The sequence below is a fragment of the Corapipo altera genome, unplaced genomic scaffold (assembly GCF_003945725.1).
Source record: "Corapipo altera isolate COAL_440 unplaced genomic scaffold, ASM394572v1 45, whole genome shotgun sequence".
Taxonomy (NCBI): domain Eukaryota; kingdom Metazoa; phylum Chordata; class Aves; order Passeriformes; family Pipridae; genus Corapipo; species Corapipo altera.
The window spans coordinates 23059764-23082321 of record NW_020884877.1 but is presented as its reverse complement, the minus strand read 5'-3'; the positions used below and the strand labels follow the sequence as shown (position 1 = coordinate 23082321).

The window sequence follows — 22558 nt, the reverse complement described above, 5'->3', positions numbered from 1 at the left end:
ACCTTCCCCAGACCTGAAGGGGTTACATTTTAAAATGAATAATGACTAAATTTATTCGTCATGGACAAATGATGACAGCTGTTGAGATGCTCCTGTTAGCGCTTCCCAGGGGATAAAGTCAGGCTGGATCCCAGTGCAAGCCAGCCGAGCCAGGCAGACTCAGCTCGTCTTCATCCTGGATTATTTGTCCCGGGTTCCCCTCGCTAGAAGGAAATTTCCTTCCTAGAAGTGAACTGAAGTTTCCTCTACTGAAATGGGTGTTGCTGAGAATCTTGCAGAGCTGCAGTTGTAGCGAGAGGACAGAGGCCATGGCTGTTTAAATCCACGTGGGAAGACAGCATGCTTAATGAATACAAGGGGCAATGATTGATTATGTTCTGGACTGAAAGCCACAGCGCTCTGTGAAGCACTCTTACATCTGGGCACGCTATGGAAAATATGAAGGAATGTTGAGGAAGCTTATTTGCAGAAGGATATGTACTTGTAAGCAATTTTTTTTTCTTCTTCTTAAATAATGTAAAGGAATTAAAAATGTAAAGCGGATTGTCTTCTCTCTTTCTCTGAGGCAGCAGAGTGGCGAGCAGACAAAGGCCTTTTTTATAAGGGCATGTCTCTGACAGAGTACTATAAGGTCCTTTTAAATGAGCACTGGAAGTGTCTTGGGATGGGAGAGCATCAGTGGTTATTAATGTTAGAATTAGGCACTGATTCTGCTTCAGTGCACCTCAGCTGGTGCCCTGAGAGTTACACCCAGGCTGAATTTACCATTTGCAGATACGCTGAAAAATATGATCCTAGCTCAAGTGATTATTATGAACAGGAATCAATGGGTGGCAAAAAAAGGGCTTTTTAACAATATTGTATAGTAGCTTGTTTTTCTGTTCTTCTCTGTACTCCTGTGTTCAGGTTTCGTTCTGTTCTTTGTTTCTCTTTCTGTCCTGCACACGTGCTGCTGGCAGACTTGATGTGCAGTTCTGAATGTGGTGCTGTCATTCTGCACTGCTTGGATGAGAAAATACTGTTGGGTTGCTGAAGGGATATTTTGGTTTGATAAATATGTAATGCTTAGTTTGTAGAGTTAATGAACAGGAAGATGTGATTGTAATCCAGACATCCCCAGAACTGTGGGTGGGCTGGTTGGATTTTTGGAATGTTATATTTTTGCTAATGCTCAGAAAAGCCTGTTTTAGGTGAAAATCATAGTTTATTTAATTGCTAAAGTGCTACAGGAGTGTGATGCTTTTAATATCTGGATGTTTTTATTTTTTGTTTACTATATGAAATAGTAAACCACACCCTCCTCTCCTTTCAGAGGGGCGAGGCTTTAAAAATGCAGATAGAAGAGGAAGTGAGTTAACTAAGGCTGCATCTAGATAGCCTGAAATGCAGATATGGAGAATTTTATTACCCAATGAAAGTGACTATGAACTAGTAAAGTATCTTTTGTTTTGAATATGACCAACTTTCTCTTGGCTGGTAATACATATGTGGCAAATAATAATTTGCTTAATATCTATATAGGAGCTTTTGAAATAAGTGCAATTGGGACAAGTTTTGCTTAGAAGTTTTTGAATTGAACGTCTGTGGAAGTCTCTCTGAATCACTTAAACCCCTTCTGAAAGGCTTCAGAGATTACATGTTTTAAAGTCTATTTTGATCTGCCCTGACCTTGGTGCAACTCTCACCAAATAATGTTTTTGAAATATTCCTGTTTGAACTACACTGTGTCTTTATGAAACAAAAATTCAATTTTGCTTTTTAAGAACTGCCTGTGGTAGAATTCACTGGGTGACACACCTCCTAACCTCGCAGAGGGTTAGTCCTGACTGCAAAAAATTGGGGGGGGGGGGGAGGAAGAGAAGAGAGTGGAAAAAGGCAGTTGAGAATTTAATTTGGTTTTAACCTTCAGCCAGTGGCCTTGTATATTTTTCTATTAAGTGAGAAACAATATTAATAAATCACATTGGAAAACTGTGTTAATAAATCTTGAGTTGTTGTGTTAACACAGAATATAATCAAACAACTTATTAAGAATCTGGCTAGGCTAAACAAACTCCTGCAGTGAATTTTCATTTAATTGAATTAAAAACATATTTTCTAATCCTTTAATCATTCTCATGATTGTTCCCTGAGCTCTTTTCAAATTATTTTTGAATTACATGTGTCAGCACATGACTGGTGTCAATAGGGAGCTAGCACGGTCTCCATGGCTGCCTCCAGGCACTGTGTAAAGAGAGGGCCTACATCCTAATTATGGCTTATATTCTTCTCCTTAACAGTGTGACCTGAAATTTCTTTGACTTCATGTGTTCATTTTTGCCTGAACAACAGTACAAGTACCTGTTATTATGTTACCCCTGTCCTTTAGATGTTGCTTTTTTTTTTAGCCCTTTCCTGTATTTCAAGACATCTTGAACATCAGAATTAAGGGGAGTGATGTCCTTGGCCACCTCTTTTAACTTTTTGAGTGCTTCTGTGTACCTGCCATTTCTGTGTTGTGCTGTGGTTGGATTATGGCATCATGTGCACAGGACATATTGAAAATAGGGTGATTAGGTTTTTAGATGCTCTGTAATGGTGCTCCTGTGTCCAGATCCTAATAAACCAATGCCACTTAGGGCAGGGAAGACTGAAGGTGATTGGGCTGAGAACAACACAGGCTTTTCTTTCTTTTATTTTGCTACCCCTTTAATATGCCTATACTGTTATCAAGTTAATTTTTTACTTTCAGAAAGCTCAACCTGTATTGAATTTCACTCATTAGTGTCTAACTAGGAGCCTGCATTTGTTACTAGATGTTCCCAGGTGCTTTCCTGAGCAGGGATGGATTAAAGCACCTGCTTGACTTTTTGCCAAGGGAAAATTGTGAAGGAAATGTTCCTAAACCTGTGGAGAGTGGGTGTGTGCCTTGGGTTATTGGAGAGGGATAGACATGAAGCAAGTCTCAAATCTTGAATGAAGTGTTAGTGTGGAGAAGGTAAGTGATGGGGACTGAGCTGGCTTTCTGACCTCAATAATTATGTGTTCCATCTACATCAGCTGCCCAAATGCTTTGTCACCTTTCAACCTAAGGCTGGCTTTTCAAGTGAATTAGATAATCTGTGTAAAACTGCAATATAAGCACTCCTTTGGAATTGAAGTGACCTTCAGTGAGAATCAAAGTGACTGTAGTTCATTTTAAGTTCATTTATGTTCGTGTTTGGTGGTAGAGGCTGAAGCTGGATGTACACAGAATGCTCTTTAAGTTTTAATGCACCTTTTATCCATGTTTTTATAAATTTGAGGTAACTTTTTCTGTTTCCTTGTAAAGAATATCTAGTGATAATTTAAAGAGTTAAAGGGGATTTATAACTCTGGATGGGTCTGTGATTAATGGTCTGGGTCTATCAAGAGCATGGATATTGCCATGTGAACTTTCCTGGGTTACCCTATTTATCCTCAGTCTGGTGCAGGCAGTTGGCAGATGTCACCGGGCAGCCTCTGCTGCCTCATCTCTTCCACACCTGGATCTTGGACTTGCTCATGGTCTTGGTTTCACTACAGTCCATGGCAAAATAGCTGTTGGAGGCATCAACATGAGAGGTGCAGACTTTATACACCCCAAGTGTTATCTGTGGCTTGTGTCTTTCTGCTGTAGATTTGAAGTTTGCTCTTTTTATCTGAATGCATTCATTGAAAGGGTTTCTAACATAGTGGCTGCAATAGCAAAGGATTGAGTTCAGTGGCTGAGTGAGCTTGGGTGAATAACTGGATTTCTAGGATGAGGACACTGCTGAGATGAGGGCTGGCAGAGCAGACTGGAACATGCAACATGTTTGCTAAATCATAGGCATGTTCTTTGCTTCACTGGCTGTACAGCTGAGTGTGGTTTTCTTTGGCAGATAAAATTTTTGATGATGAAGACTCCGTGGATGGGAACAGACCTTCCTCAGCCAGCTCCTCTACATCTTCCAAGGCCCCTGCAAACTCACGCAGAGTTGGGATGGGGACTACCCGCAGACTTGGGTCTGCACCTCTGGGCACCAAGTCTTCTAGTAAGTGAATAGCTTGACATTGATGTGAAGTATTTATAGTGTTCATACTGAGGTTATTGCAAGGACTTCCAGACTGGCCCCCAGAATCCAGTAACAAGTTTTTCCCTGTGAAATCATGACATGTGTTCTCTGTGTGCCACAGCCAAAGTCGGGTCGGATGAACCCCTATAATGTATTTTGCATTTTTGAAAGGTTGGACGTATGTAGTTGTGCACTGAGGGCTGTGAGTAAATCATGTCATTGTTGCAGTATTCTTTAAACCTTTATAGCTGCAACTCTAACTGATCTGAGGCAGGCTGCTTACGGCTACATGCTAAACTTTAGCCCTTGCAGCCTAAAACTGACACACTGGCTTGCTTGTAAGACCTTTGGGCATTGCTGGTAATGAAGGCATAGAAAGAAAACTGTGAGCAATAATTCTACATGTGACTATAATTCTACATGTGGCTTAGAGAAATGGAGAAAATTCCCTATCTCAGACAGTCTCTAATCTGATTAGTATTCCAGAGACTATTTATCTTCCTTATAATTCGTCTGTTTGTGCACCTGTCAGATCTCCACCTTCATCTATTATAGATGGGATTAAATCTTTAAAATAAAATCTCCCATAGAATTAAAATAAGTATTCCCTTTCATCTTTCAGACTGTGTCCCCTAACTGTTGAGTGATTACTGTAATGACGTCCCTAATGTGCCCTCTGTGCCTATGAGTAGAAGGATGCCATGAATGTCTGGCCTGTGCCTGGCATTGAATTTCCCTGTCTCTGCTTTCATTACATCTGCAGCACTCTGAGGCTGCATGGATAGTGAACTTTCTCCTGATTAAGTGCCTTGATAGCTGGTGGTTTCTTAATTGATTCTCTTGTTGATAAGAAGATTGAAAAGGCTTTTTAATTTGTGTGTCAGCAGCCAAAGAGGGAGCAGGTGCTGTGGATGAAGAAGACTTCATTAAGGCATTTGAAGATGTCCCAACGGTTCAGGTAAGTAGAATTACATGTTAAACCACACTGTACTAAAAAGCAGAAGATGGATAGAGGATCTCATGCTAATCATCGGCAAATTGTGATTCATTGTGATGTTAACAAATCTTCTTTAAAGGGGAAGCAAGTTAGAAGTTGAAGGGAAGCAAGTTTTAAGTGATGGTATCTGCTGGTAGTTCCTGTGAAATCCTCAGAAGCAGAGGGAATGGTGGTGGGAGTGATGTGATAGAGGTGTCACAGGACTGGATATTGGGCTGGAACTGGATGTGCACTCTGCACAGTGCAATCTGGTCAAATGAAGACTTAAATCAGCAGGAGCCACTCTCCATCTCATCTGTACCCTCTGGGAACTGAAAGCAAAAGGTGACCTGTGTCTCAGGGATTGGTGCTGTGTGAGTGTAACAACTGGGCGGTGCATGTTTGCTGATTTAGCTGGATAGGTGAGATGCATCACATATCCCCTCTCCTTCACCAGAGCTTTGTGTTTGGGACGGCTGAACTGCACATGTGTCCACTCATGATCTTTTGTAGGTCTTGACAAATAGAACCACTGGTAGCTGCAGGAATGCTGCTTTAAATTGTGTAATTGTAGTAAAATAATAAAAGGTGAACCTTTAATCGTCTTGTGATAATTTTGTAACTTTTGATTGCAGGCAGTGAGTGTAAACTCTGTGCATTATGCAAAGCCAGTTGTAGCACATGATGTTTAAGCATTGAGGAGCGAAGGACATAAGAATGTTGTTGGGAAGTGATCTGATTTTCTGGAATAAATCTTGCATTATGGTGCTGCTCTGTATTTCAATTTGTAGATTTATTCCAGCCGGGATCTTGAGGAATCCATAAACAAAATCAGAGAGATACTATCAGATGATAAGCACGACTGGGAACAGAGAGTTTCCGCGGTAAGTAGTGAACTTAAATATGATCTCTTAATAGAAGGTTTTTCTACACTGATCTTAATCTCATGAATAAGGGACTGGGATAACCTCAGGCTAAGACCATAATGTAGTTTTAGTGATGAATACCTGTTATATTCCCCCAGACTGGGGGGAAACATTTCCTTATGAGACTGAATTTAAACCACATCTGTGAGGGAGAATGCTATTTGATATACAAGAATCTGTTGAGGCAGGATCAGGTTAAACTGGAAGTCATGTAGCAAATCCAGATGTAAAGCTAGAAATTTGCTAGCAGATGCTACAATCAAAATGTCAAAAGTCATACTCAGAATATCTTAAAACTTACCTCATAAGGCAGAAAATGACTTTGATTGCAGAGAACTTATTTATACTTCTGCAAAAGGAGGTGTGAAATAATTCAGAAAAAATTTACACACTTAGGTTTTGAATAAATAATTATGACTGTGGGAAATGTGGAAGTGGAAAATTGGATGTTATTTGCATGTCAAGACTGAGTTTTATTTACTGAGGTGAGCTGTGTTTTCATAATATGAATAGATGCATGGTCTTGTGTACACAGTAGACTTTCATCAGTGGTGTAGTGACTTCTGTCAAATCTTGTATTACAGATCTGAGTGGCAGACTGTGCTGATTCAGCTTACTTTTGTTTAATTTTATTTCTGTACTGAGTGAGAGCGAACTTGCATCGAGGCAATGTGCGGGTGCAGTGGTGTACAGGAGGGCCTGTGAAGGTGTCCAGAGAAATGTCTGTAGGATGAGATGGTCATCCCTGTAATATTAATAGAAAATTTCCCATTTTTCGGGGTCAGGGCTCCACTTCTATTAGAACCAGATAATTGTTTTAATGAAGTCAATGGGCACATTATAGATATAAGTCAGTATTACTCAGACCTGGGTGTGAGCCATGCCCTTTAGGTCTAGATATCTTTTAAATATATGAGTCAGTTATGAGGTGACCTGTTTTAGAAGCTGTTGTAAATGGTGTAACAGGGGGGAATATTTAAGAAATCTTTTGGTTTAAAAACTAATATTTGTGTTATTGATAATACAGTTTGAGTAGCTGTATGCAACACTTCTGGATTTCTGTAAGTTAATGTGTTTATATTATATTACTTAGTATTTTAACCTATGAGTTGAATATAAGATACAAAATAATAAAATTTCTTGGACATCAAGAATCAAGTTCCTCAATGCATGTTCAGGAGTAGTGTACAAGGACCCTGGAAACCAGATATTGACCCAGAACATAATTGTTCTTATATTTATCACTCATTAACAGTCACTGATTTCTTTTATGCTCCTAATAGTTGAAAAAGATCCGCTCCTTACTTTTGGCTGGAGCTGCAGAATATGATAACTTCTTCCAACACTTAAGGCTTTTGGATGGAGCATTTAAATTATCTGCTAAAGATCTGCGGTCTCAAGTAGTACGAGAGGCTTGTATCACGTTGGGGTAAGTTTACTTTCTGTATGTGCTTGAAATGTGATATAGAAAAAAGGAACAGACACTGGTCAAAACACAATTAGGATGCAACTCCTGCTGCTAGTTCTACATTGTTAGAGGTAGAAAATGATTTTGCTACAGTTGTTTCACCACATCCATTTAGGCCACTAATTGTAATTCTGCCAAACTGTGTTCCTCAGTATTAAACATTGCCGATTACAGATATGCAGAATTAGTGATCAGGCTGTGCCTTCATGCATGATAGGGAAGGATTGAACAATAAAGCTGAAAATGTGTATGTTTTGTTCCAGTTCAGATTGAGCTAGTTTTTATTTTTGTTGGTCTATCCTTTGAAATATTTCAAGAAACAGGGTGCTCTAGTGTTTCTAACATTTTTTTTAAAAATTTGTGCATATTAAGGCAAAATAGGGAGTTTCAGTTATAATATAAACTAACTGAATAAAATATTCTATCACCATGATCCCATTTGTTTGATAATAAATTTTTAACTGTGCTAGTTACTACTTTATTTTATGATGATCTTACTGTTTCTCAGGGTTCAGGTGAATGTAGAGCACAAGTTTGAAATGAAAGCAAAGGAACTCTGTCCTTTGGAGTCGGAGAAGAGCTGACAGTTGCAAAGATTGAGATGTCAGATGTGCTTATGTCAGATGTTCTGTCGAAGTCTGACTTGCTTGATCTTCGGCTCACTTATCGCCATGACTTCATTCTGTTTTTCAGACATTTGTCATCAGTTCTGGGAAACAAGTTTGACCATGGGGCAGAAGCCATCATGCCAACAATTTTTAATCTAATTCCGAATAGTGCCAAAGTCATGGCCACTTCTGGTGTTGTAGCAGTTAGATTAATCATTCGAGTAAGTATACATCAAAAGGGAACAATATTACAATTTCCAAATACTGCAATGTTTCTGATGAAATATGAATGCTGCTGCAATGAAAATTAGATTAAATGCCTAATCTACTTTTCTGATTGTGCTGGGCTTGGCTGTCTCGAATGTTGTGCAGCCTTATTCGTTAAGCTCTGCCAAAATAGTAGGAAAAATGTTTCCTTTTGCAGAGCAAGATATTTTGATCCCTCTAAGAACTGAGCAAACTTTTTTCTTTGAGAGGGTTTTAAACCTGCCTTGCAGCATAGTCTCATCCTCTTAATTATTCTCTACAATACCTCACAGACAGTTCAGGTTTCATAAAACAATTAGTTCACAGCAGTGGCTTCTGCTTAGTGATTTATTGGGTAATCTGTAGGTAGCCTGATGTCTCTCAAGTTGTCACCACTGGCAGTTTAGATTCTGCTGCAGTATCTTTAGCTCCTTGACTCACTGGAGCCTGTCACTATAGAAGATAATAAAGTATCTGTTAAATATATTTTAGCAGATAAAATATATCTTTAATAATAAAAATCTATCCATATTTGTTAGTGTTGCTTTATTTAGCAGTTCTGCTTTTAAGAATTGAACTGCAAGAAGTATCTGAATACTGGACTCAGGTGGCTGAAGGAGGTGGTCTTTCGTTCTGTAGAACTGTGATGTAAAGATTTCTTCCTGTTTCTGTTGTTCTCTTCCAGCATACGCACATCCCTCGGTTAATACCCATCATAACCAGTAATTGTACCTCCAAGTCTGTTGCAGTTAGAAGGTGAGAATTTAGTTTGAATTTACTGGGTTTTACCAGTAAATGGGTTTATATGTGCTTTCTGATAATGCAAATGTTTTTGCTGTTATTTGTGAAAATGGTTTATACAGACACTCTCTTATTATAACATGAACCTCACTCTCCCCCATGACTTGGGTTCAAATTCAAAGTCAGCTGTCCTGTATAAACTGCAACACTGCAGAGAGGAAAAGGCATTTTTCCTCAAAGAGAAATGTTTTTTAAGCTAGTCTTTATGCTTACGTGTTGTTGTAACATCACGTTATTTTGGCTTTTTTATGGACACATTCCTATTCCCCACTCTTAGCTGTTATGTGTTTTCTTTGAGCCAGTAGCAGTAGTAGTCTTCTGTGATAGCATCATCTGGAAGGGAAGTTGGACTGGATGTGCTAATGGTCCTCTCTGCACTTAAAATCTAAGCACTTCAGTCCACTACCTCGCTGGGAGACTCTTACCTCGTCCACATAGATGAACTAGTTCTGTTCTAGTTAGACACAAGGAAGGGCTTTGTTGTTGCTGCATTTGGTGGCAAACCTTGAAGTCATTTCAGCGCACTTGTGCCTTAGTTTCATGAAGTGAGGAAGGGAGATTAAAGTTGGAAAGTGTCCCCACACAAAGCTAATGGTGAAATTTCTGTGTGAAGCTTGAACTAACAGGTTCAAAGTATCAGCATGAATCTTCTGGCCTCCTATCCTGTTTAAGGAAAAAGGGGCTTCCTGGATTGTTTTATGTCAAGGCCTCTCTACAGACTTCTCTATAGTGAGCTGCCTGCAGTTCATACTTCAGACTGTTTATTAATGGTGTTTTTAGAGATGTTGATGTTTTTATTGGGGTCTATACTGAATTTTGATGTCCCAAAAAGCTTCCTAACAAAAGATATCTGTTGTTCAGAGTCAGGGATGGCAAAGCCAGAATGTCCAGATTTATTTAACTTGGCATTTCTTTCTCTTCTCTCAGGCGCTGTTACGAATTTTTAGACTTGCTGTTGCAGGAGTGGCAAACACACTCCCTAGAAAGGTAAGTTCTGAATACAAGTGGGTTAGTTCTCTCCTACCTATATCTGAGGAGGTTAATTCTGGAGAAAGGATAATCTAGGAGATTAAGACTGTATCAGGTAACTCTAGTAGAGATTTTTTGGCTACCAAAAAAAGCACGTACTTATGTGCACACACACCATTTGTACCTCTAATTCTGTCAATCAGAGTTTGGTGAGTGTGTCTCCTATACCAGCCTTGGAAAACCTGGCTGAGCAAATCCCTGAATTCAGTTATTTTTTTTAACAAACTTTTTCTTCCTTTTGCACTCTGAAGTGAGGTGAAGGCTACTACACGTTTCATCAGGAGCTTTTGAGGCTTCTACCTTACTTCAGACTAATGAACAGTTAAAGTAATTGTGGGAGAAGAGACTGGGACACAATTTCCTTAGCCCTAGACTGTGCAAGACTATTTAAAGCGTAAGAGAGAGTTTTGAACCAGGCAGTTTGAATAGCTAAGTAAAGATCTATGAAGAATGCTGCTTGCCATTTCCTAGACAGCAGTGTGGGCGAAATAAAAATGTCTTGTTAGAGTAAATAAATAAAGATTACAAAGGATCTTACATCAAAATGGGAGGATGTGATGAACTGTTTGTTTTTAGAGACCAAGGCAAAATGAAATCAGTCATTTGTTTATAAGTGTTGCTTATCTTTCTGAACTGCTGGATAATGTTTTCTTTCTTATTTCAGACATATATCAGTGTTAGCTGAAACAATAAAGAAGGGAATTCATGATGCAGACTCTGAAGCCAGGATAGAGGCAAGAAAGTAAGTGGAAGGTGTCTGATTTTCCTCCTCTTCTTTGCCCTTATTGTGTGGTTAACCAGTGGTATTGCATGCTTGAGGACACAAGTCCAAGCAAGTCTTCTGACTTCAATTGGTGGTAACTTTTCCCTTGGCTTGGGAGTGTGTGTTTCAGCAGGAGATGCCATAGCTGGCGATCACACGGGGTTGAGTTACGTGTATTGCATCTTGTAATGGTGCTTATTTCACTTTGTTCTTGTAATATTTTTTTTTCTATCTGAGCACGTAAAGTACTTACTTACCTTGTTTAACAGTCTAGAGTTGAGAACTAGTAACCTCATCCTTCTTTTTGAAGTTTGAGTTACTTGTAACAAACTGAGATTTCTGTTTAGTACACAAGCATATTATACATAAATAAACTATCACTAATACATTTTTTCTTTCTTGGACTGTATACAAGACAGTAATGCTGGGCAGAAGTGTAAATTGGGTGAGCAGTCCTGCAGAAAGGGATCTGGGGCTGCTGGCAGACAGCAACTGATTAGAAGTCAGCCAGGAAGGCAAACCCCAGCTTGGGGTACATCAAGCACAGTATGATAGGACATGTGGAAATGCTTTAGAACTCTGCCAGGGGAGGTTCTGACTGGACATTACGAAACATTTCTCTACCGAGAGGGTGGTCAAACCTTGAAACAGGCTTCCTAAAGAGGTGGTCAATGCCCTGAGCCTGTCAGAATTTAAGGGGCATTTGGACAGTGCCCTTAACAGCAGACTTTAACTTTTGATCAGCTCTGAATTGGCCAGGCAACTGAACAAGATGTTCCATGTAGGTCCCATCCAATTGAAATAGTCTATTCTATTGTTATTTGCTACTGTTGAAATAAAAGTCCTTGTGCTTATACACTGCTGAATGGTACCCTAAATTAAGGTAATATTTTTTGACACTGAAACAATATCTTTGTGTTTATCTATAGGAAATTTTAATATTTGCAATTAATTTTCTTCTGTTGAAGGTCTTATGCATTTCCATTAGTGAGGTTATGCTTATAGTAGTATGCTGATATACCAGGATCATGCTCTTCTGAACAGAACACTACAGGAACATTTTTCTTCAGAAAGAGGCTGCTGTAAAACATGAAATCAATGAACAATAAATTTCATCAATCTAAATGCTCTGTTATAAGCAGAGGTGTTTCACACTAGGACTGCTTAGATCCTTTTGAAAAGGCAGTGTGTCCATCACTGAAAATTACAGTAGTCACTGAGACTTCACAACAGGTGACTAGTTAATCTGAATAGACAGCAAGGAGAATGGCATGAGACTTCAGAGAGCATGCTTAATTCTCTCTTCCCATGTTTATTAAATAGCAGTGTGGCTGATTGTAAGACAGAAATTTGTTTTCTTCTAGTGATTTGTTTTCTTCTAGTATGTGGCCTCTCTGAGGACTGACTGTCACACACAAACAATTCTTGATTCATTTGAGCTAATGATTGTACTCTTAAACTGCCCATTAGTTGCCCCCTGAAAAGTACTGAGAGTCTTCATCTCCTTTGTACTGAGAGTGAATGGTGTTTGGCTATCAACCAGGAGATTTGGACTATAGAGGAATTCTTCCCTTATCTTAAAATGCTCTTTTATTTTTAGCATGGCACTAATTTGAAGTTCATGGGAGCACCTCTTTTCTCTTCCTTGTTGTTACTTCCCAAAAACAGTCAACAGCCTCAACTCAGTACAGAGATATGTCTCTGCAGCATTCTAGGAGGACTGTTAAAATTAAGGAATAAAACACCTGGTACTTTCCTGATTAAGGCCCATGCATGTGTGTTCTGCCTTTGGTCTGTTCTTGAAGTAGCTCTTGAACACCCAGTCCCAAACTAATATCAGTGTAGTGGGTCTGCAATCTCCTGTGTACAGTAGACAGCTGGAGGGATGAGGGTTCCTTCCATAATAAAGATTTGTTGGCTACTTGTGTTTTTATAATGAATGCACCAGGTGGTTCTTTCATTTGGTTTGTCTTCCGTGTGGCTGCTTGAGCGATACAATGGGTTGAAAAAAGGGAAATGTCTTAAATGTGTCACAGGGCAGTAGATGGTTGAAATGCCTGGGCTAATGAGCCCACTGATGGCAATAGTGAAAAGGGCTCTGACTGTACCTTTGCTCCACTGCCCCCTAAAACATGTCAAGGGCTTACTCACAGTATCGTGCTTTGTTTCCAGGTGTTACTGGGGTTTCCACAGTCACTTCAGCCGAGAGGCAGAGCATTTGTACCACACCTTGGAGTCTTCCTACCAGAAGGCCCTGCAGTCACATTTGAAGAACTCTGACAGCATCGTGTCCTTGCCACAGTCAGATCGCTCCTCCTCCAGCTCCCAGGAGAGTCTCAAGTAGGTCTTTGTGTCATTCACTGCCTCTTGATTTAAACAACTGCAGACAGAGAGCTCCACTGAATTGGAGGGAACCATCTCATAGCTTTGTCTCGTCTGGTCATCATTTGGACTCTACGCTTGGTTACTCCAAAATATATTATATAATTTTTTTTAGCTAACATTACATGAAAATAAAAAGCCAGCAAAACTGCTTACTGGCTTTAAAAATATAATCATTATCTTGACTCCATAAATAATTTTCTAGGAAGCTGTTTGTGCTCAGCAGATACTGTTAGTCATTCCCTTCAGGTGTGCTTAAAATAGTACCTGGATTTAGGTTCTGCGTTTTGCATTAATCCTAGAGGTATAAGTCTGCTTCTATCCATACAAGAGGCAAGAAATGACTAAACTAAATTGGAGTTGTAACTGCAAAGTCAATATTTAACTCTTCTGTTGAATGTATTTTAGCTAGTCTTAGAGATACAGTTAACTTAGACTCCAAATGTCTGTGATTTATGTGTAATATGATATAAAAAAATTTATTGGTTTAACTTTTTAAAGCTACAAAAAGTTCTTAAAATCTCTTCTTACATAAACAATATGAATATGAATTTATTTCATAATGCTTTTATAACCAATGTCATGGTGGTGCTGTATTTATTCTTGAACAAACTTTTTTAATCTCTTTCTGTATATAAATAACTTCTTATTAACTTAGTTGTGTACTGAGGGAACAGAGGAGCATTGCTTCTGATGACTAAGAAATAGTACTTTTGTTTTAATAAATATTTATATTAACTTCCAGCCGTCCACTGTCTGCCAAAAGAAGTCCTACTGGAAGTACTACATCTAGAGGTGAGAACAGGAGCTGTAAAATGTGCTTGGATGTTGCTGATGAAGTGTGATGGATTAGAATGAGAATATCAGACATTGTGATAAGCAAAGAAAAATTTTGATCACTGTTTAATGCTCCCTAAAATGGCAGCTTAGCATGTAAAAATTTTAAATAGTTTTGGGTTTTACACCATATTTTGTGCATCAGCTGCTGATAAAATGATGCTTTTAAAGGATGTTAGTAAATCTGTAATTGCTTACACCTGAAGGGAAGCCTAAAAAGCCTTGAAAATTGTAGCCAAGGTATGTTTAGCTGTGTAATAACTCAAATAAACTGCTGCTGATGCTAAGATATACAGCTACATAGTCTAGTGGTACCTTCAGTTTAACAATTTTCTGTCATTTATTCTCTGTTGTTTCAGTGCTTACTGAAGGTGTCTGCACACAAGTCCTACATTGTTAAATTCCATCTCGTTTCTAATCTATTTTTACTGTCAGATGGAATATTTAGGTACAGCTTTTCTGTCCTAAGTAAATGCACACAATAATCTAAATACTACATTTTAATATAAAATATAATAGTCAAGACTTTGTTGGTAAAAGATTAGCTGCCTTCTACACCTGACCAAGATCAGGTTCTGGCTGGTTTGTCTATACACTACACCCTACTGAGACCTTTGATTCAAGGAGGTATTGTTGTGTAACCTACTTGACTGTGCACACAAATGCATGTTTGCTTGCAGCTGAGTAGTCAAGCTTCATGCTTAAGTGGGTGAACATCAACAAGTGATGGAAACAACGATCCTCTTGAGAAGATGAGGTGTTGTGAAGGAAGTTATTAGAACCTGAACTGAAGGACCTGAAGGTCTGTTTCGGCCAGCAACTCACAAGCCAGTGATGGGTATTGTGGTTGAACTTTCCCATCTAGATTCTGTTAGAAATTTCTTTTTACTGGCCTGACAGCCTTTTTGATCTTACCATTTAGGCTTGTGTCTGATAAAGTTCTTAGAGGTAGCATCAGGTCAGCATTGATGAAATATCTTTGCATGCAGTGTGGGGAAGCCCTCACTGCCCTGATAAAGCATTCTTAGTTGAGGTATTTCAGTACCAGCAGGGAGCGTTAAAAATAGTACTTTAAACTGCTTGTCAGGCTCTTTGAAGCACACAGCTCAAAAAATTAATCTTCTTTATTCTGGATCTCCCACTCCCATCTGCAGCATCTACAGTAAGTACAAAATCTGTGTCAACACCAGGATCTCTGCAGCGATCCCGCAGTGACGTCGATGTGAATGCAGCAGCTAGTGCCAAGTCAAAAGTGACGTCTTCTGGAGCATCCACCCCCTTCAGTTCTGCTGCAGCCTTGCCCCCAGGGTCATACGCATCACTAGGTAAATCTACGTGTTCTACTCTGGCAGTTAGCTTTCTTTAGTAGAAGAAAGTGCCTCACAGTTTTGCTGGAATATTAAACTCTAACTAGAAGAACATACCTTTAAGATAGTTCCCACCTCTCCAGGATCAATCAGTGTGTGATCTCTTGCCCTTTGGGATTAAGGAAAAAAAAATGACAACAGAACTGACTTGAAGCAACTTCATAGGTTTTGAATTGTATAATAGTCTGCATCTCTTCTTTCTGGGGAAAAGCAGAACTTATTATGGTTCTGGGACGTTGCTGAGGAGAATACTTACTGCTCAATTCCTTTTGACATGTCCCCTGTCTCTTTTCCTTCTTCTCCTTCCCTCCTTTCCTGAAACTGGTTTTCCATTAATTGTTTTATGCTTTGAGTAGTACATCTTAGGTGAGTTTGATCGCTTTCTGATTCACAAAAGAGAGGGATACAGAAGCAAGAGGAAGTTGGTCTTACCGTTCCACCGGACAGGATATAAGTATCTGTTCTTTATACTAACTCTTTGGATTATAGCCATGTGTCACATTATTCTCTCAGAGCATTGTATATCACCTTCAGGTACCTCAGGGTTTCTTAGAACACACTTTGCATTGGATCTTTCTCTCCTGGAGATACCATTGGAGAAGTCAACGGAGGAGGAAATGCAAGGCAGTGATTGACATCATATTTGCTGAGCTTCAACTCTGTTGTGAGCAGAGCTGATCATCTGAGCTAGTTTCTGATTCTGCTGATTTCATACTAATGTAATCCCAGACTTGTCATCAACTTACTTTTACAGAAGGGAGAAAAGTCAGGAATCTGTGGTCTTGATTTAAACTATAGATTATCTTCCTGAGTCAGTTGAGAAGTTTCTTGTCCTTAGTGTAGGGCATTTGGTCTTTAATCTGATAAAATATACTTGGTGAATTATGTAGGGATGGTTTCTATAGATTCCTTTTTGAGACCGGTCTCTTTCATATCTGAAATGTTTTACCTTGGCTTAGACGTGTTGGTTGTATTCAATTCAGAAGTTGAATTCTTATTCTGATTTAAATTGTTCATACGTGGTTCAAGATGTAGATACATCACAGTGGAAACATAATACAGAATATGAAGTTGATCCTGTGCTTTTGGGCTTGCACATTTTTGAGTCGTGCTGTGCACTGGCTTCAGTGGCTAAACTGCCTTCAAACAGTCATGCCATGAGGAAGAATGGAAGAGGGGGGAAGTACCTACTTAAAGCTAACTTGATCCTTGAAGCTGAGAGACTGAATACAGTTAGTCTTTTTCTTAAACTAGGCTGTAGGAGAAAAGCAGCAAATTCACTCTAAGTGATGCAAACATGGCTGCTCCTGAAGGACCCTGCTTCCTTTTGAACTTGTAGGGATGTTTATCATCTTCACATTCTCATGAGAGAAATGGTGAGGCAAGCAATGAAAATCGAGTTTGGCAAAGGTTGGTTATTGCAGGAGGGAAAACCTGCAAGTGTTTTCTTCAGATATATCCAGGTTTGATTTGCTGCACAGTCAAACTTCTTTCATTTCTTTAATTGTATTAATTTTTTTTTGCATATTTGTGGAGCTAATATATAGTGCCCGCTTCTGTTGATGTTACTGATTTTTCCCTATTAACCCTCTCCTTATTTTTCTTTAATTTGCTTAAAGATGGTACTACCAGTAAACCCGAGGGTAAGCAGTCTCTCTGTGTAACCGAGGTGTGTCCACAGTCGTACTGCCCTGCCTGGTCTCTGTTCTCAAAGTGTTATCTGGTTCTCATCCATGTTCACTGGTGACCTGCATGAAGTGTTGCATGGTTGTCCTGCTCATTTTGATGCCATGGGGTATTCTTCACTTTCTCTTTGAGCTCCTCCCTGCTAATAAGCACTAGTCTGCTTTTATGACTTCTGGTCACAGAGTTGTATGTGGGTTTCTGTATTTAAAGCGCTGCTTTTGGTTGAAGGTGACCTGTGCCCAAACTGAAAAAAACCCACCAAAGCAAAACCAAACCCAACAAAAAACCCCCAACACAAGGCTTGTGATTTCTTGCTCCTTGATGTGTAAAGGTTTGCTGTGTTTTTCCATCCAAAACTCAGGTCACAACTGCCAAATGCTTTCGGGAAGAGACTGGGCAGTGGGAGAATTGAATGAGAGGATCACATGGCAGAAAAATGAGGACAGTAAACAATGATCTCTAGGGAAGGAATATTTAGTCAACCTGTTTAAACCTGAGCTCTCTTTTTGTTGTTAACTGTCTGAGATGGCTTACACTGAAGACAGTTGGAGGAAAGGCGCTTTTTTTACTAGAACACTGAGCCTGCTAGTTTGGGAGGGATCCCAGTCTGTTCCTCTGGCTCATTGTCAGAACTTGTTCTTTATTTCTTTTTTCTCAAGGAAAAAAAGATCACTGGGAAATCACTTTTTCTGAGGTAGACAAGAGTTGAAAACAAGAATGTTTTCTACATAGAATGAAGAAACTACATCCCCCAACAAACCCCTTTTCTTCCAATGCAAGTCTCTTTTCGAGGGATCTATTACTGTCTTGTGAGACTGTGCTTGTATCCTCGATAGCTGCTTGTATTTGGATGTGGTGGTCTTAGAAGTGCCACTGTATTGTTGTGACACATTATTTTCCTGACTACTATTGATGCATTGATTTATTATTTAGAGGGGAAGGTCTGTACCATTTCTGAATATGATACTTAGTGTTGAGAGGTGAACTGGCTCTGCATCTTGGGCAAGTGTTTGTGCTTTGTGATCTGTCAGTGATAAGGAATATGAAGTTGGCCTAAACACCTCTATTTCTAAATCAGTCATGAATTGGATGAAAATCCCGAGTTGTTATAATACTGAGCTTTTTGGTTTTGTTAATTGTTGAACCTTTTATCTTCTTCCTTTCATCCCAGTTCTCAAACCTTTCTATTTCTGGCCTAGCTTTGAAATGTTTAAGGTTTGATGTTAATTTATGAAATACCCTATGCAGTTCTCAATCCTCTCTTTAGCTGTAATAATATTTGTGTAAGCAAGTTACAACAGCTGTCCTGTGGAATACCTTTAGTTTTAGCTTATTGAATGCTTTATTGCCATAAAGCAAAAGGGTGGGGTTTTTATTTGGTTATTGTTTTCAATTCAGTTACATTAGAAGCAGATTGGATTTGGTAAAAATCTGTAATAGAAACCAGCAAGTTGCTTAAGACAAGGAAGATTGAGATGAACTTTCAAAAATGGAGTTTGCCATCCCCTTAGTGTTAAATACCGAATCTCATATCTTTTTGCTATAGGATTCTGGTTTTTTTGGACAGTGAGGATCAGGGAGAATTATAACAACACAGTACACTAATAGCCAGAATACTTGAAGGAGTAAATCACTGTTTGAAACTCTTCATCTTTGTTTTCCTTTGAGATGGCTCAGGGGAAAACAACCTTTATTCAGGATTTAGTGTGTCCTACACTGAATGATGAAGGCTGAGAAAGGTCTTCTGCCAACTCTCTAATATTGCAGAGTTTGTCAAGAATTACAAGGAAGGCAAAGTTTTATAATCTTGACATAAATGTAAAAAATTAAGAGGGTGGGGGAAGAGAAAAACATCCCCTTGCTCTGGACATACAGGAGGAAACAGAATATAAAGCAGAAGTGCTACCTACACCCATGCTTTTGTGGTTTGTTTGGGGTTTTTTGCAGGTCACCAGTAAGTCTTTAAGAGAAAATCCCCGTGGTTTTTTGTGTGGTTCAGCTTGTCATTGAATCTGCAGTCTGGTTCCCATCATGGCTTTCTGTAGCTACAGTGTAAAAGTTCTGCACCTTCCCCTCAGCCAGAGCCAGCATTGTGTGGACTTGGCAGTCCCAATCTGCTTTGCCCTCGGTTCTCCTCAGCGGTTTGGTTAGGAGCCAGGCAGCTCAAACCAGGTGCAAGATAGAGTAGGCTGTACCAGTGGCAAGAATACAAGTTGAGTTGACTGTCAGTCCTTTGGTTTTAAGTAGTGGCATCCCAGTTGGCAAATGTTGCTGAAATGTGCTTCCTTATGGAAAGGTATTGTGAGTCTGTATACCAGTGAAATCTGTGCAGGTCTTCATGCAGTGCACAGTTATGCCTTGGTTGCCCAGACCCTTCATGTATGGGGTCTGGGCAATCAAAGCAGTCATGATTCCCTGAACTTCATTAAGGGCTTTGCACACAGAAACCTTGAAAGAGATAAAGTCTTTATATTGATCGATACTTCACAGCTAGTGCTGGGGAGGTAGCGCTTGTGCCATGTTTGTTATACCCAATTAAAAGGAAACCTTAGAAAAGTTTCTATGTGTTTTATCATGAAGTGGATTTTCAAGGAATATTTTAAAAAGGTGCATAATGCTGACTTTCAGTACAGAATAATGGTGCGGAGCATTTCTGTTATCTGGTTTCCTTTTTTCAAAGTGAGCATAAAGTCAAGCCTTTCCCAAAAGGGAGAAGCATAAATGCTGGTTTGACCTGAAACTGGCAAGTTAAAAACAAAATCATCAGTTTCCACAATCAGTGGCACAGTTTTCAATAGTTTTTATTATTCACCACAAAGGCAATAAAATGTACTTCATTATAATTTTCAGATAACTTAGGCTCAGTTGGACACCTTGAGCGCATTATCAAAAAGCTTTGGGAGTAACACAAGGTTAAAGAAATCACCATTCCTGATTTCTTCTCTACCTTAAAGCTCTCACTTGTCCTCAAGGGCAAGGCTTCTTTCGAAATGGTGACTGACCGTGGTACAGCTCAGGTAGCAGGTTTCTTACTTCTCTTGGTCCATCCCTTTGCAAGTGCTGAGTTGATTTGCCCGTGCTTATTTATGTAGGGCAACGTGGAGCAACTGTTGTTTATTGAGTCCTCTGCTTTGGAGGGAGTTCTTGTGCAAAACCTAGAGACGGCGTAATCTGATGCTTTCCAGTAAGAATCAGTTCCTTCTTGGGGAAAATTGTGGTGCAGAGTCAGGTCTTACAGTAATATAATGTTGGACAAGTGCTGAATATTCATGATAACCATTCCAATGGTAGTTGTAGAAAGTTGTTTACAGATTTATATGTAAAGCATGTTTTTAATTGATTTGTGTCTCAGATGTCCATGTGACATTTAGCAGCGATACGTATAGGGGGTACTAGAGGTTCTTTCAGTAATGTTTTTCTGCAAGTGGGGCAAAAACCCAGTTCTGGATATCCTAAATGCTTTAACCTGATCTGTGGAGAGACCATTATCGTCCCAGTGCTTCCATATGTAACTTGTGTGGTTGTAGGTATCACTATTCACATGCAGAATTGATTAAACTGAGTTGTGGAGCTATAACATACCATTTCTAGACTATTTGAAAGCCATTTTCTTCAGTGTAATGCACAGGCTGAGTGTCACAAAGCCCATGTCTGTTCTGAGGAATGGGAATGGTGCAGTATCCACTCAGAAGAGCTCAGGGCAATGCTGTCAGGTGAAACCTCTTGTAAAGCACAAATGTTATCATAGAATCTTACTTCACTTGTTCCTTTTAAAAAAAAAAACCAAGACAACCTTCCTGGGTTTTGACATATGTTAGACATTTCGGGGTTGATTCTGAACCATTGTTGTAAAAATGACAGTAACTTTAAGAAATAAAACCAAAACCTCCTAAAAAATCCACAAATGATTTCTTAACACAAAACGTTTGCATGGAGTCTTTCAAAATCCTTTCTGTACCAACCAATGTGTCACATATCAAATTTAGATCAAGGGCTCTTTTATGGAAATACTTTTATGATTTTTGGAAACTAGTTGGGGCAGTCTTTATCTGTTCCTTTGCTGTGCTGCTGTTGTCAGGATGCAGTAATGCTTTTAAAATTAGCAGAAAAATAATGATTATGAAATATGGATTGCTACATCTGCAGTTTGAGCTAGATATGGAGACAAACCCACTTGAAAGCAAAGAAGTTTTGGGAGGGGAGGTGTTTTCTTGAGTTTAACAACAATAGCAAAGTCTAAATAACTTACTTGGTATGTTTTTTCCAGTCCTACTTGAAATTAGTTTTTCTGTCTGGGTTAGAATGATAGAGATAAAAGCACACACATAGTTCTATGTGCGAATAACTCTTGGGTGTAAATGCAGACTCTTGTTTGCACATGAAATTCTTAGGGAAATGTAGCAGACACATTTGTATCTACATATTGCAATTGTATCTACATATGCATGCTGTACTTGGTATAATATACTTGAAAAATCTGTTTCAACAATGCAAGTCCAGTGCAGTGTCTGAAAGGATGAGAAAACCAGTATCAGTGTTAGCACTCTGTTCCTCCTGTGGGAGAGCAACTCCTTGTCCCACATTGTTCTCTCTGACACTCATTAGGCCAAAATCAGTGTGCAAATCTATCATTCCAAAAGGAAGCAGAATTTTGTTCCTGGGCATTTATTAATTCAGAAACTACTGAAGTTGGTAGGAATCTGTCCACTAACTCTCAAGGTTTTCAGAATAGGACTTGAGTTCTCTGTTTCTAATCCTACTGATAATCACATGTTAATTAAGTATGACCCTTCAGTTCAGTTTTCTTTTTTAAAGCCTCTAGAATTGTTAACAGAAGCTAATCTTGGTTTCTCTTTATAGATTTTTTCAGGCTTTGTATTTCTTAAGGTGGAGTAGATATTGTCCCAGTTTTCTCCTTCTTAGTCACCAAAAAAATAAATTTTTTTGTAGATGCAGAAAAATCCAGAAAATTTTGAAGATCTTAAGTGATCTGTGCATAAGAGGAGACATCAGTGTCTTCTCACCCTTTCTTGGCCCATACATATCACTAAACATGTCTTTCAGTAATGTCTACTGCTGTGTGTAAAAGTGAATTTCAGCTTGAGTTACCCCCCAGGACTTCCTGTAATGCCAAGGCCTCCTGTTGGTGTTCTGGAAGGATGTAAGTGAATTCCATTACTGGTTCCTAAGACTGGTCAGGTTTAACTTCTTGTCTTACTACGATGCCCTCCTGATGTGAGAAATGAGGGGAAGTCTTTAGGTTTCTGACAAAGAGTATGACATCTGTCTGCCTCCTTCCCTGAGCAATTCTTCCTCAAAGCCTATGGTGGGGTTTGGGGTCCATGCCTTGTTAATGAGTCACAGGGTGGCTCTGCTCATCTGTGTGTAGCTGTGCTGTGCCAAACTTGCAGGGG

At 39.2% G+C, this 22558-nt stretch overlaps 1 protein-coding gene across 13 annotated transcripts in view; it reads left to right on the top strand.

Annotated features, from left to right (window-relative positions):
- CLASP1 (cytoplasmic linker associated protein 1) overlaps positions 1-22558 on the top strand; it is a 179079-nt gene that overhangs the window by 83514 nt on the left and 73007 nt on the right. For all 13 annotated transcript variants that reach the window (XM_027636825.1, XM_027636827.1, XM_027636824.1 and 10 more), the window contains exons 9-19: positions 3882-4034; positions 4940-5013; positions 5823-5915; positions 7241-7386; positions 8119-8254; positions 8965-9035; positions 10008-10067; positions 10774-10851; positions 13045-13212; positions 14000-14049; positions 15246-15416. In XM_027636825.1, the coding sequence (XP_027492626.1) occupies positions 3882-4034; positions 4940-5013; positions 5823-5915; positions 7241-7386; positions 8119-8254; positions 8965-9035; positions 10008-10067; positions 10774-10851; positions 13045-13212; positions 14000-14049; positions 15246-15416 (1200 nt within the window). The remainder of the gene's footprint in view (positions 1-3881; positions 4035-4939; positions 5014-5822; positions 5916-7240; positions 7387-8118; positions 8255-8964; positions 9036-10007; positions 10068-10773; positions 10852-13044; positions 13213-13999; positions 14050-15245; positions 15417-22558) is intronic.